The 12,306-nt window shown below is 36.4% G+C and overlaps 1 protein-coding gene and 1 non-coding gene across 5 annotated transcripts in view; both read right to left on the bottom strand.

Moving 5' to 3' along the window:
- MYO6 (myosin VI) overlaps positions 1-12,306 on the bottom strand; it is a 162,785-nt gene that overhangs the window by 39,556 nt on the left and 110,923 nt on the right. For 3 of the 4 annotated variants that reach the window (XM_032275472.1, XM_032275470.1, XM_032275471.1), the window contains 4 exons: positions 9,108-9,203; positions 8,625-8,798; positions 5,341-5,379; positions 2,666-2,759 (listed from right to left, as the gene is read on the bottom strand). In XM_032275472.1, coding sequence (XP_032131363.1) covers positions 2,666-2,759; positions 5,341-5,379; positions 8,625-8,798; positions 9,108-9,203 — 403 coding nt within the window. Of the gene's footprint in view, positions 1-2,665; positions 2,760-5,340; positions 5,380-8,206; positions 8,301-8,624; positions 8,799-9,107; positions 9,204-12,306 lie in introns of all 4 variants that reach the window. The other variant, XR_004268021.1, reaches the window with a different exon arrangement.
- Positions 9,656-9,758, bottom strand: LOC116549838. Its single transcript, XR_004268114.1, has one exon. It is a non-coding gene; the product is annotated as a small nucleolar RNA U13 (small nucleolar RNA).

A 12,306-nucleotide genomic window follows, 5' to 3' on the forward strand; every position in this document is an offset into this window, starting at 1 on the left:
AACAATACAAAAAGAGGGAATTCTTCCCAAATCATTTTATGACACCAACATCATCCTGATTCCAAAACCCCCCAGAGACTCAACAAGAAAAGAAAACTTCAGGCCAATATCCATGATGAACATAGATGCAAAAATCTTCAATAAAATACTGACAAGCCGATTGCAACAGCACATCAAAAAGCTTATCCACCATGATCAAGTAGGCTTCATCCCAGGCATGCAAGGCTGGTTCAACATACGCAAGTCTATAAACGTAATTCACCACATAAACAGAACCAAAGACAAAAAACGCATGATTATCTCAATTGATGCAGAGAAGGCCTTTGACAAAATTCAACAGCCCTTTATGCTCAAAACCCTCAATAAGCTAGGTATTGATGGAACGTATCTCAAAATAATAAAAGCTATTTATGACAAACCAACAGCCAATATCATACTGAATGGGCAAAAACTGGAAGCATTCCCCTTGAAATGTGGCACCAGACAAGGATGCCCTCTCTCACCACTGCTATTCAATATAGTATTAGAAGTTCTAGCCAGAGCAATCAGGCAAGAAAAAGAAATAAAGGGCATTCAAATAGGAAAGGAGGAAGTCAAATTGTCTCTATTTGCAGACGACAGACATGATTGTATATCTAGAAGACCCCATCGTCTCAGCCCCAAACCTCCTGAAACTGATGAGCAACTTCAGCAAAGTCTCAGGATACAAAATCAATGTGCAAAAATCACATGCATTCCTATACACCAATAACAGGCTTAAAGAGAGCCAAATCAAGAACAAACTTCCATTCACAATTGCCACAAAGAGAATAAAATACCTAGGAATACAACTAACAAGGAATGTAAAGGACCTCTTCAAGGAGAACTACAAGCCACTGCTCAACGAAATAAGAGAGGACACAAACAGATGGAGAAACATTCCATGTTCACGGTTAGGAAGAATCAATATCGTGAAAATGGCCATACTGCCCAAAGTAATTTACAGATTCAATGCTATCCCCATCAAGCTACCAATGACCTTCTTCGCAGAACTGGAAAAAACCACCTTAAACTTCATATGGAACCAAAAGAGAGCCCGCATAGCCAAGTCAATTCTAAGCAAAAAGAACAAAGCGGGGGGCATCACACTACCAGACTTCAAACTATACTACAAGGCTACAGTAATCAAAACAGCATGGTACTGGTACCAAAACAGAGATATAGACCAATGGAACAGAACAGAGGTCTCGGAGGCAACACAACATATCTACAACCATCTGATCTTTGACAAACCAGACAAAAACAAGCAATGGGGAAAGGATTCCCTGTTCAATAAATGGTGTTGGGAAAGCTGGCTAGCCATGTGCAGAAAGCAGAAACTGGACCCCTTCCTGACACCTTACACTAAAATTAACTCCAGATGGATTAAAGACTTAAACATAAGACCTAACACCATAAAAACCCTAGAAGAAAATCTAGGCAAAACCATTCAGGACATAGGTGTAGGCAAGGACTTCATGACCAAAACACCAAAAGCATTGACAACAAAAGCCAAAATAGACAAATGGGACCTAATCAAACTCCACAGCTTCTGCACAGCAAAAGAAACAGTCATTAGAGTGAATCGGCAACCAACAGAATGGGAAAAAATTTTTGCAGTTTACCCATCTGACAAAGGGCTGATATCCAGAATTTACAAAGAACTAAAACAGATTTACAAGAAAAAAACAAACAAGCCCATTCAAAAGTGGGCAAAGGATATGAACAGACACTTTACAAACAAAGACATACATGAGGCCAATGAACATATGAAAAAATGCTCATCATCACTGGTCATCAGAGAAATGCAAATCAAAACAACATTGAGATACCATCTCACGCCAGTTAGAATGGCAATCATTAAAAAATCTGGAGACAACAGATGCTGGAGAGGATGTGGAGAAATAGGAGCACTTTTGCACTGTTGGTGCGAGGGTAAATTAGTTCAACCATTGTGGAAGACAGTGTGGCGATTCCTCAAGGACCTAGAAATAGAAATTCCATTTGACCCAGCAATCCCATTACTGGGTATATATCCAAAGGATTACAAATCGTTCTACTATAAGGACACGTGCACACGAATGTTCACTGCAGCACTGTTTACAATAGCAAAGACCTGGAACCAACCCAAATGCCCATCGACGATAGACTGGATAGGGAAAATGTGGCACATATACACCATGGAATATTATGCAGCCATCAAAAACGATGAGTTTGGGTCCTTTGTAGGGACATGGATGAACCTGGAAACCATCATTCTCAGCAAACTGACAGAAGAGCAGAAGATCAAACACCGCATGTTCTCACTCATAGGCGGGTGTTGAACAATGAGAACACATGGACACAGGGAGGGGAGCACTACACACTGGGGTCAGTTGGGGGGAAATAGGGGAGGGACGGTGAGGGGTGGGGAGCTGGGGAGAGACAAGGGGAGAAATGCCAGATGTAGGTGATGGGGAGGAAGGCAGCAAATCACACTGCCACGTGTGTTCCTATGCAACAATTTTGCATGTTCTTCACATGTACCCCAAAACCTAAAATGCAATAAAATAAAATGGGGGAAAAAAAAAAAAAGAAAATATTGAACCTATTAAATTGTATTTGAGCTATCAATACTAACACACACTGACACAGATTATGAAAATACCTGAACACTGAAGCTGAGACAGAATTTGAGCACCTTCAAAGTGGTGGCTTGTCATCTTTAAGTTAGGTTTGATGCAACGAATAAAGTTCGCTCCCTAGGAAAATAAAGGTACTTTTTGTTACAATATATATAGCATCCTTATTTTTGTTTCTATGAATACCTGCAACTTTCCAAGCATATTAACATAAACTTATGAACCTGTAAAAGTAATTACTAAAGAACTCAAGGCTGGGTGCAGTGGCTCACGCCTGTAATCCCAGCACTTTGGGAGGCTGACTGATCACATGAGGTCAAGAGTTCAAGCCCAGCCTGGCCAACATGGTGAAACCCTGTCTCTACTAAAAATACAAAAATTAGCCAGGGCCACCCCTGGCAGGCACCTGTAATCTCAGCTACTTGGGAGACTGAGGTAGGAGAATTGCTTGAACCCTGGAGGTGGAGTTTGCAGTGAGTTGAGATCACTGCGCTCCAGTCTAGGTGGCAGAGCAAGACTTCGTCTCAAAAAAAAAAAAAAAGAACTCAAAATTTTATAAGCAAACTTTTTCTGCTTTAAAGTTTACAATGATTTTTTGCATTACTAATTAATACTACAAAAATATTACATTTTAGATTCGAATGTCAAAAACTTTAAAAAGAAAAGTCTTTCACTGTAAAGTTTAACGCATTTCATTGTTTAACACATTTAAACAATACATTTTACAGGCTGACACACATGATTTTATTCTATATTTAAATGTATTTGTATATGCCATATTTCTATGATAAAAAAATTTCCCTATGACAAAAGGAGTAAATAAAATTATGCCCCTTAAGATTTTAGGCCAAAGTGTAAAACAAAACAAACAATATTCTCAATCATTCTATTTCAAAAATACACAGTGGGTCCCTAAGCTGCACTGTTGCACATTTTAACATTTTGTTTGTTAAACAACATTTTTTAAAGCTTAAAGGCATTCTTTTGGAATCAATTATCACATTATGCTGAATGAGGCAGAAAGAATACTGATTATGTATATAATGAAATGTACTGTTGAGTTCTAAAGCTAATAATTAGACATCCAAATAATGGTTTCTCTTCAAAGTAGTTACCTTGCAAAACTGAATAATTATTTCAACAATGACGCTCACCACCAACACTTTTATTTATTTATTCATTTTTTGTTTTTAATTTTTATCTTTGAGACAGGGTCTTGTTCTGTCATCCAGGCTGGAGTGCAGTGGCATGATCTTGGCTCACAGCAACCTCCACCTCCCAGGTTTAAGTAATTCTTCTGCCCCAGCCTCCCAACTAGCTGGGATTACAAGCGTGCTCTGCCACACCCGGCTAATTTTTGTATTTTTTAGTAGAGATGGGATGCCACCATATTAGCCATGCTAGTCTCAAACTCCTGACCTCAAGTGTTCCATCTACCTTGGCCTCCCCAAAGTGCTGGGGAGAACAAGCGTAAGCCTCTGCACCCAGCCCAGAAATACTTTCAGAACACATTTTAGAAATTTTTTTGTTCTATAAATCACAAGTAATCTCATAATTTTGCAGCAGCACCCTATCTAAGAAATAAAAATAAAATACTCTTCATCAGACTTGGTTTTAAAAAATACATGGCCTTAAGAGATACATATTTGCAGCCAACAAGGATATCAAAAAGGTTTTTAATGGTTCCAAAAATAAATCTAACAGTAAGTTAAGTAACAGTAACACTGACAAAATAAATGCCTGGCTATTCAAAATGACTATTTGAAAAAGACGCATACACAGGTTCTAACTAGGTGCTGTGGCTCATGCCTGAAATGACAGCACTTTGGGAGATCAAGTCGGGCAGATCACCTGAGTCCAGGGTTTCAAGACCAGCCTGGGAAACATGGTATAACCTCGTATCTACAAAAAACATGAAAATTAGCCAGCCGGGGTGGCGCATGATTGTAGTCACAGCTACGTGGGAGGCTGAAGTGGGAGGACCAGTTGAACCCGAGAGGCGGAGGTTACGGTGAGTTGTGATTGTGCCACTGCACTCCTGTCTGGGAAAAAGAATGAGACCTTGTCTCAAAAACAAAAACAAAATCTCAAGTTCTGTGGATTTGTGTAAAAAATAAGTTTTACTTTGGAATCATGCTTCATTTATATAAACCACATAGCAAATGTCTATGTTGTTTTTCTCAAGAAAACTGAAAAAAAGAGTTACTAAAAGATTCACTAAAATATATAGTTAAAAAACAGGCTTCTAATAAATTGTGCCTCTATAATGGGGCACAAAAATATTTTTTCCATTTTTTTCCACATCAACATTGCCATGTCTGGAGAATGTTACTGTAAGAGTAATAAAATGAGACTGAATTACATGCCTAATCTTTAATCCTAAAAAAAAAAAAAAAAAAATTCTTCTCCACAATTACTATTTTCACCTTCCTGAAACTATCAGATAATCTTTTAATTTTTAAATAATCAAGAATTCTATATATTCATAAAATAATCTGACTTCACATACATATTTGACCTTTCTTCATAAAAAACCTAATGAAAATGATAACCATTTAAAAAAATAATTTCGTAAAATAAGGGAATATAGTTTAAAATGTATTTTTAATTAGTACAGGGTTACTATGCCTACTTGCATAATTACTAATAGTTTTAGACGCCCATTAAAAACACAACCTGTTTTCTTTTTAGTTGTACTCACAGTACTTCGAAGTTTATCCAGAAGCAAATTTAACTGTGTCTGTGAAAGAAAGGAAATCAGTTTATTATTTCAAAAAGCCAAAGTACAGAGTGTCATGAGTTAATATTAGCTTTCCAGTATTGGAATAAAATAACATGCAATAACATCCAAATACAACACATTCCAGTTCGACAACCTCCTGTACACAATTTCTTTAACAGACAACATCATGCAAAATGGCTAATGTAATGCAAGGACAATAACTTACACAGAAGTTGTATAATTAAAAGACTGAAAATCAGCAGTATTAAAAAACATACACACATACTTGCAGATGGAATAAACGAGGCAAAAAATGTACAGGCAATGAAGGAAGTAAATGAAAATACTGAGGATGCATTTAATAAGGCTCAATAGCACAGTATTTGAATGTGGCAAACTGTAGTTTGTGTCACACACATTAAGAATGAAGACATGTTTAAAATACACACTAATAGTATATATTAGGACTGTTTTATGGAACACTTAGCATAAACCAAATTGTCCTGCCTATTAACATTTTAAAACATTTTACATTTCAATTATTTTTAAACACCTGGACAATTTTCTCAAAAAAAAAAAAAAAATGACAATGAACACTACAACTTACTATGCTTTCTTGTTTTTATAACATTGATTTTAATGTACTGTGGTTCAGTGTATTAAAATCATTTATTAGTCTTCCTACTCTGCAAAGTAAGTTAATTATGTAAAATTTTTCTATCTGGATTTTATACTGAGATACTTATACTACTTACAAAAGACAAACTAAGATGTTAATTTTTAAACTAACATATTGTATTAATCAGAGCTATACTTAATTGATAATAAGTATAGTTTACTGAATTTCAATTTTAGTCAGACACTGCTCAAAGCTTTTCACTGGCATTATTATGTTTAATCTAATTAAGGATAGAACACAATAATCCTAATTAAGGACCTCATTTTACAGGTGAAAGCACTGAGGTCCAAGAAAATAAATAACTTGCCCGAGATTATGGAGCTAATAATGGCCTTTGTGATTCTAACATCAGCCTGACACCAAATTTCATTCTCCTATGAGTGATACTACTACAGTATATATCACATACACTGAGAGGTTTAAGTTATTAAAATGAAATGGTTTTCTCATTGAATTAAAAAAATATAGTTGTATCTCACTTATCTAGTTGACAGAGTTCTGACAACCTTAATCAATCTGGACCACCACGCCTGAAAAGTATAAAAGTGACCAATTTGGAAAGAAAACAACTGTCACAAAGTCCAGGCTCCTTCATCCCCAGACTAAGCACAGTATTCTCCAAAAAAAATGGAGATGAAGTCAGAAGAATAGAAGCATCAAAATAAACTTTTAGCAGCTAAGAGGGAAGAAAGTCAACTATCAAAGAACAGTGAAGATAAGGCTTAAGAGTAAAAACCTCAGGCAACTCATGCTTCATTTCTATTTTATTTTTATATGAAAGTATACAAATATTCTTATAGAATGACTTTTTCTAAAACACTAACAGTGGAGGGTTTATGTTTCAATAACCTGAAAAGGGCACTTTCCAGTAGAAAATTTATGGTTTCCAGTGATGTTGGATAACTGAAGCATTACTGTATATGATAGCCTGTTTTGTGTTGATAACCTTACATACTTCATTTTAATGTGCTATTTTACTATATTTAAAATTAAGAATCCATTAATATTTAATTTCAAAGTATCTCAGAGAAAAATGTTAAATATGTTATTAGTATCACTCAGCTATAACTTTCAGTGGCTTAATGTAAAAACTACATTGTATTAAATATAAGCAATTATAAGAAGTTTCAAGGCTCAACATAAAAAGTTATGTAATCCAAAGAAAATGTTAGGAATGTTTTTGTTTTTATTTATATTGTCTAAAATTTTAAGTATTTTCTTATCAGCAATACTATGATAATATTAGAGTGGGAATATACATAGTGAGTGACATCCATTTCATATAGGCAAATATACTATTTTTAAACTCATCTGCTATCAAATGTCTATTCAGAAATAGAAGAATACTCAAATAAGAAAAAAAAGATTGCTCACTGAGAGAATCAGGAAGTCATAATTAATATAACTTACAACAAAATTCAAGGCTTTTTATTTAGTTACCTAAAAATGTATTATGAGTTTTTCCCTATATTTATGTTTAAGCTTTAAAAAAAATAGCTCTTATAAACATAATTTTACCAATTTAGTTAGAGCCTATTTCAATCCAAAATAAATTTGAGGAGGCTTATACTATCAGTAACATAATATTCTGAAACTTAAATCTTTTTCCTGATTACATTATTTTAAATATTTAAAATACATATAATGAAAGGCAAATGTATTATTTTGCTTTATTGTAAATATAACAATAATACTTTGTGGAATTATGTAAGACAGAAATTAATTCTCTCTTACACTTTTGTTTTGTTCTACATATTATAAGTTTGTCATTCATTAAACTCATAACATCACAAATTTTAACATTATTTTTTCTACACTAAATAACAACTAGAACCAATTAGTAGTGTTCTGTTTCTAAGACAAACCTTATGCCATTCCTTGTCAGAGCTTGGAGAATAAATTCCTGATCCAAAATTAATATAACAAATGAAATATTCTTCCATGTTAAATAAGCAATTTGAAAAGTTTGCCACACCTAAGTGCTTATCTTTAACAGAAGTTATTAAAAGCTTTAATCAAATTTTAGTGTAATATGCGCACCCAAAATGCCACTGTGAGAGAAAACACATTGAAAATGAATTACAAACTGAATCATTAACTTGAGATGGGCTCTTTTTAACATGGCAGCCACTTTATAAATAGGAGTCCATGAAGGCGATCATTTACCTGAAGCCCCTGGCTGTGCCTGCTTTTCCTCTCTCAACTCAACTAGTCCTCTCTAGCCATCCCGAGCTGGACTACTCCAGCTAAAACAAAACTGCTGAATGAGGAAGGAAACAGAAAACACATGGGAAAGAGAAGGTTTGAAGGTCAACCAGACAGTATGCAGAAGCAAGAACATTAGGAGAAGCAATCAGATATGTTAAGAACCAAGAATGAACACATTCAGAAAATTACAAGCATTTCTGTTTGTTCAATTACTAGCCCTACATTATGATATTTCACATACAAATATCAACAATGCAGGGTCTGCTCTTGAACTTCACTATGAGATTTCTGACAGTGATCTACATTATCCACTTTAGGATATAAAACAATAACTTCATTTTAAACATAGTAAAAAAAATTTAAACATCATATATACCTTAAACTTGTTTCCCACGCTGATGAAGCTAAGTTTTCCTGCTTTTTGTTTAGTATCTTTGTTGTTATTTGTGGATGATTCAAATAATTCCCGTATAAACTTATCTCTGGATTCACATATTAAGGATTCAAGAGACATATGTAAAGCATCATTATTTTTCTCCACAAACTGGGTCTGAAAAATAAATTAAACAGGAATGTTTCTGTCCATCTTGTGATAACATCACTTAACATGGCTCTTTCCAAAGGAAGTTTGTGATGACAAAAATGTTCTATATCTGCACTGTCCAATGCAGTCATCTCTAATCAACGTGGATACTGAGCACTCGAAGCGTGGTTAGTGTACTGAGAAACAGAATTTTTAATTTTACTTAATGTAAATAACCACATGCAAAAAAATAATCAACCACATGTGGCTAGAAGTTAAACCATACAGTGCAGCTTCAACATGAAATGTTTTTCTCACTGTAAAAGTTACACTCACTGTTTCATAGCACACGGCCCCTGCAAAATGCCTAATAATGAAGCCTTCGTCATCTCTGATGTTCCTATGAACGGCCAGCTTAGATTTTCTGGGAATCTGAAAAACAATACATACATGAGTTATTAAATGATCAAAAATATATTACATAAGCATTCTTTAGAAAACAACTGAGATGTAAAACACTTAAAATTATACAGGAAATTTTCACACTTTTCACAATTATACTGCTTTTTATGTATCTTGTATGCCTTAAACAGTAAAATCTAGCAAATATTTGGTATAATCTCTTAGGAAAGAAAATAGGTGTAAGACACAGACACACACAGAGAGAAGGAGGGAGAGAGAGACAGAGACAGAGACAAAGAGACAGAGACAGAGACAGAGACAGAGAGAGGGAGAGAGACCCAAAAGAAAAATATAACTTGAAAGTATATGCAAAACACAGCTGGCATTTTATAAAGTTAACCACCTATTTCTAAAGCAGTGGTTCTCAACTTTGGTGCTCTATTAGAATTACCTGGAGAACTTTTTAAAATCCATGTCTTTCATGTCAGATGGGTAATGTGCCAACATATTAACAAGGTTGAGGGAGGAATATCTTACACATGAGCATGAAAATCCAATCATTAGGCTTACAAACTACAAAAGGATCAACCTGGAGAACTTTTTAAACATCCCAACGCTCATACCATTTACATCAAATGACTTCCATGTGCAGCCGGGCAAAGAAACACCTGAAATCAGCACAGGGACTCTCCTACTGTTGCAAATAATGTATCCTAACATATTTACACAAGGAGCCTGAAACTATTTCAAGAAAACTAAATCATTTTAGGGTTGTACTATTTAATTATAATATCTCATATTTGTATATTTAAAGATTCTAAAATGTTTTCACTTACAAGATCATATCTGACCCTTGAAATAACATAAGGTTAAGAAAAATGATGGGCTGGATGCAGTGGTTCAGGCTTATACTCCCAGCACTTTGGGAATCTGAGGCAGGTGGATTGCTTGAGCTCTAGAGTTTGAGATCAGCCTGGCAACACGGCAAAACCCCATCTCTATCAAAAAATATACACAATTAGCCAGGCATGGTGGAGCAGGCCTGTAGTCCCAGCTACCTAGGCGGGAGAATGGTTTGAGCCCAGGAGGCAGAGGTGGCAGTGAGCCCACTGCACTCCATCCAGGGCAACAGAGCTAGACCCTGTCTCAAAAAAAAAAAAAGTTAACATCATTTAAAATTGAGAGTCTACTGCCATACCACCCTGAATGTGCCTGATCTTGTCTGATCTCAGAAGCTAAGCAGGGTCAGGCCCAGTTAGTACTGGCCAGGCACAATGGCTCATGCCTGTAATTCCAGCACTTTGGAAGGCTGAGGCAGGTGGGTCGCTTGAGCTCAGGAGTTCGAGACCAGCCTGGGCAACACGGCGAAACTCTATCTCTATGAAAAACAAAAAAATAAAAATCTAAAAAAATGAAATAAAATTGAGAAAACTGACTTGGGAACCTTAGAGGATTGCTCAAGGCTGAAGAGGTAGCAGACAGAGAGATTCTTCCCTGTGGAAGGCAATACACCAGGACAAGTCAGAGTGCTGGCTTTGCAGCCAAAGAGCCTCGCCTGACTCCCAAACTAACACTTCTTTAAATGAGATATTAGGCATGTCACTTCACCTTTCCTTGTATATCTCCTCATCTGTAGCATACAGATCTAACAGGATTAAATAAAATAATTCAAGTAACATTAGAATAGTGCCTGCCACATCTAAGTGTTCAATAAATGATTCTTTATTTTCAAAAAATAGAACAAAAGGAATAACCTATATAAATTAGGATTTATTGCTTTACTCTTGTTCTTGGTTGAGAAAAGCAGCCAAGGCCCATTCCTGATACTTCTGGTTACTGTCCTTTAAGTTACATGCCTCTGAGACCCTCGTAAAAATTCTGCTGACCAGCACTCGGTACCTCTAGTAAGTCCCCTGCTCGTGACTGTAACTGCGAACTCCTGGTAAAGTAATTGCCTCCACAGGCTGGTCATAACAAAGACCAGCGACCTATAAATGAATAGTGACTGGATACACATCTTCAATTTTAGCAAAAGTTTTGTTAAGGATACATATCGTTTTATTTCTATCTCCACTAAAGTAACAGAAATAGGCTCCACGTTACAAGAAATACTTAGGAATACAGAAGAATTGCACATCAATGGAGCAGGTGGTTGTAAGATTTCAGTCCCTAGAGAAAGTTAACACAATTGTATCAGCCTTTCAGGTAAATGGATTTAATGTATTTACCACAAGTTTTGTTAATGTTGAATGGAAACAAAACTACTTGTTACCATTCACTTAAGTTTCTGGATTCCTCAAAGCAATAATCATTATATTGTTACAATCTCAAAATAGTACACAGTTTGGGAGGCTTTTGCCTATTAGTTCCCTAATTCCACTAAGCAACTCAACAACTTTTCTTTTTCACTCTCCTGTCTGTTGTTGTTGTTAATGATATTGTTATCTATAAGATGAAGCAGCACCTAGCTTTGTTGAAACTGACATCCATTTGTGTGGCTAGCACATTCTCTGTGCTAGCCAGGATCTTTCTGGGCACAAGGATGGAACTGTGCTTTTATTATCTCAGGAGATGATGGTTGAATGAAAAGACAAGCTCAGAAGAGGTGAACACAGGAAACATCTCAATAGCCACACAGTCCACTCTCATGGAGAATGGCTCTACTTTCCATTGCCACAAAGACCCAAACACAGCTCTAGGACCTAACCACAGTTCAGAAACCAGGTCTTCTGGCCCTTTTAGAATGCACCTCCCGGTTTCAGAAGCAAGATGACTGTTTAGGAACAGCTCAGGACTGCAGCTCCCAGTGAAAGCGCAGAGGGTGAGTGGACGCCGCATTTTTATTGCCCACAGACTAGGAAATTCCCAGGCGGAGGAGCTCCAGGGTCACCAGCGCGGCGATTTTGGCCAGTGCGGCTGTGCTGGCCGGCACCGCTGCTTTGCCCCGCGCGGCTGCTTTGTCGGCGGCGCCCCGGAGCAGCGGTTCTCCGTACGAAACACACCGGTCCGGCACCCTTTTGGCTGGCAATTGGAGCCATGGGAAGTCGCCCATTCGTCTGCTTAAAAAGGGGACTGAGCAGAGAACCAGGTCAGTAGATTCCAGGGCAAAAAAAAAAAAAAAAAAAAAAAAAAA

The sequence above is a fragment of the Sapajus apella genome, unplaced genomic scaffold, assembly GCF_009761245.1.
Source record: "Sapajus apella isolate SASKATOON/1434 unplaced genomic scaffold, GSC_monkey_1.0 scaffold6, whole genome shotgun sequence".
NCBI lineage: Eukaryota > Metazoa > Chordata > Mammalia > Primates > Cebidae > Sapajus > Sapajus apella.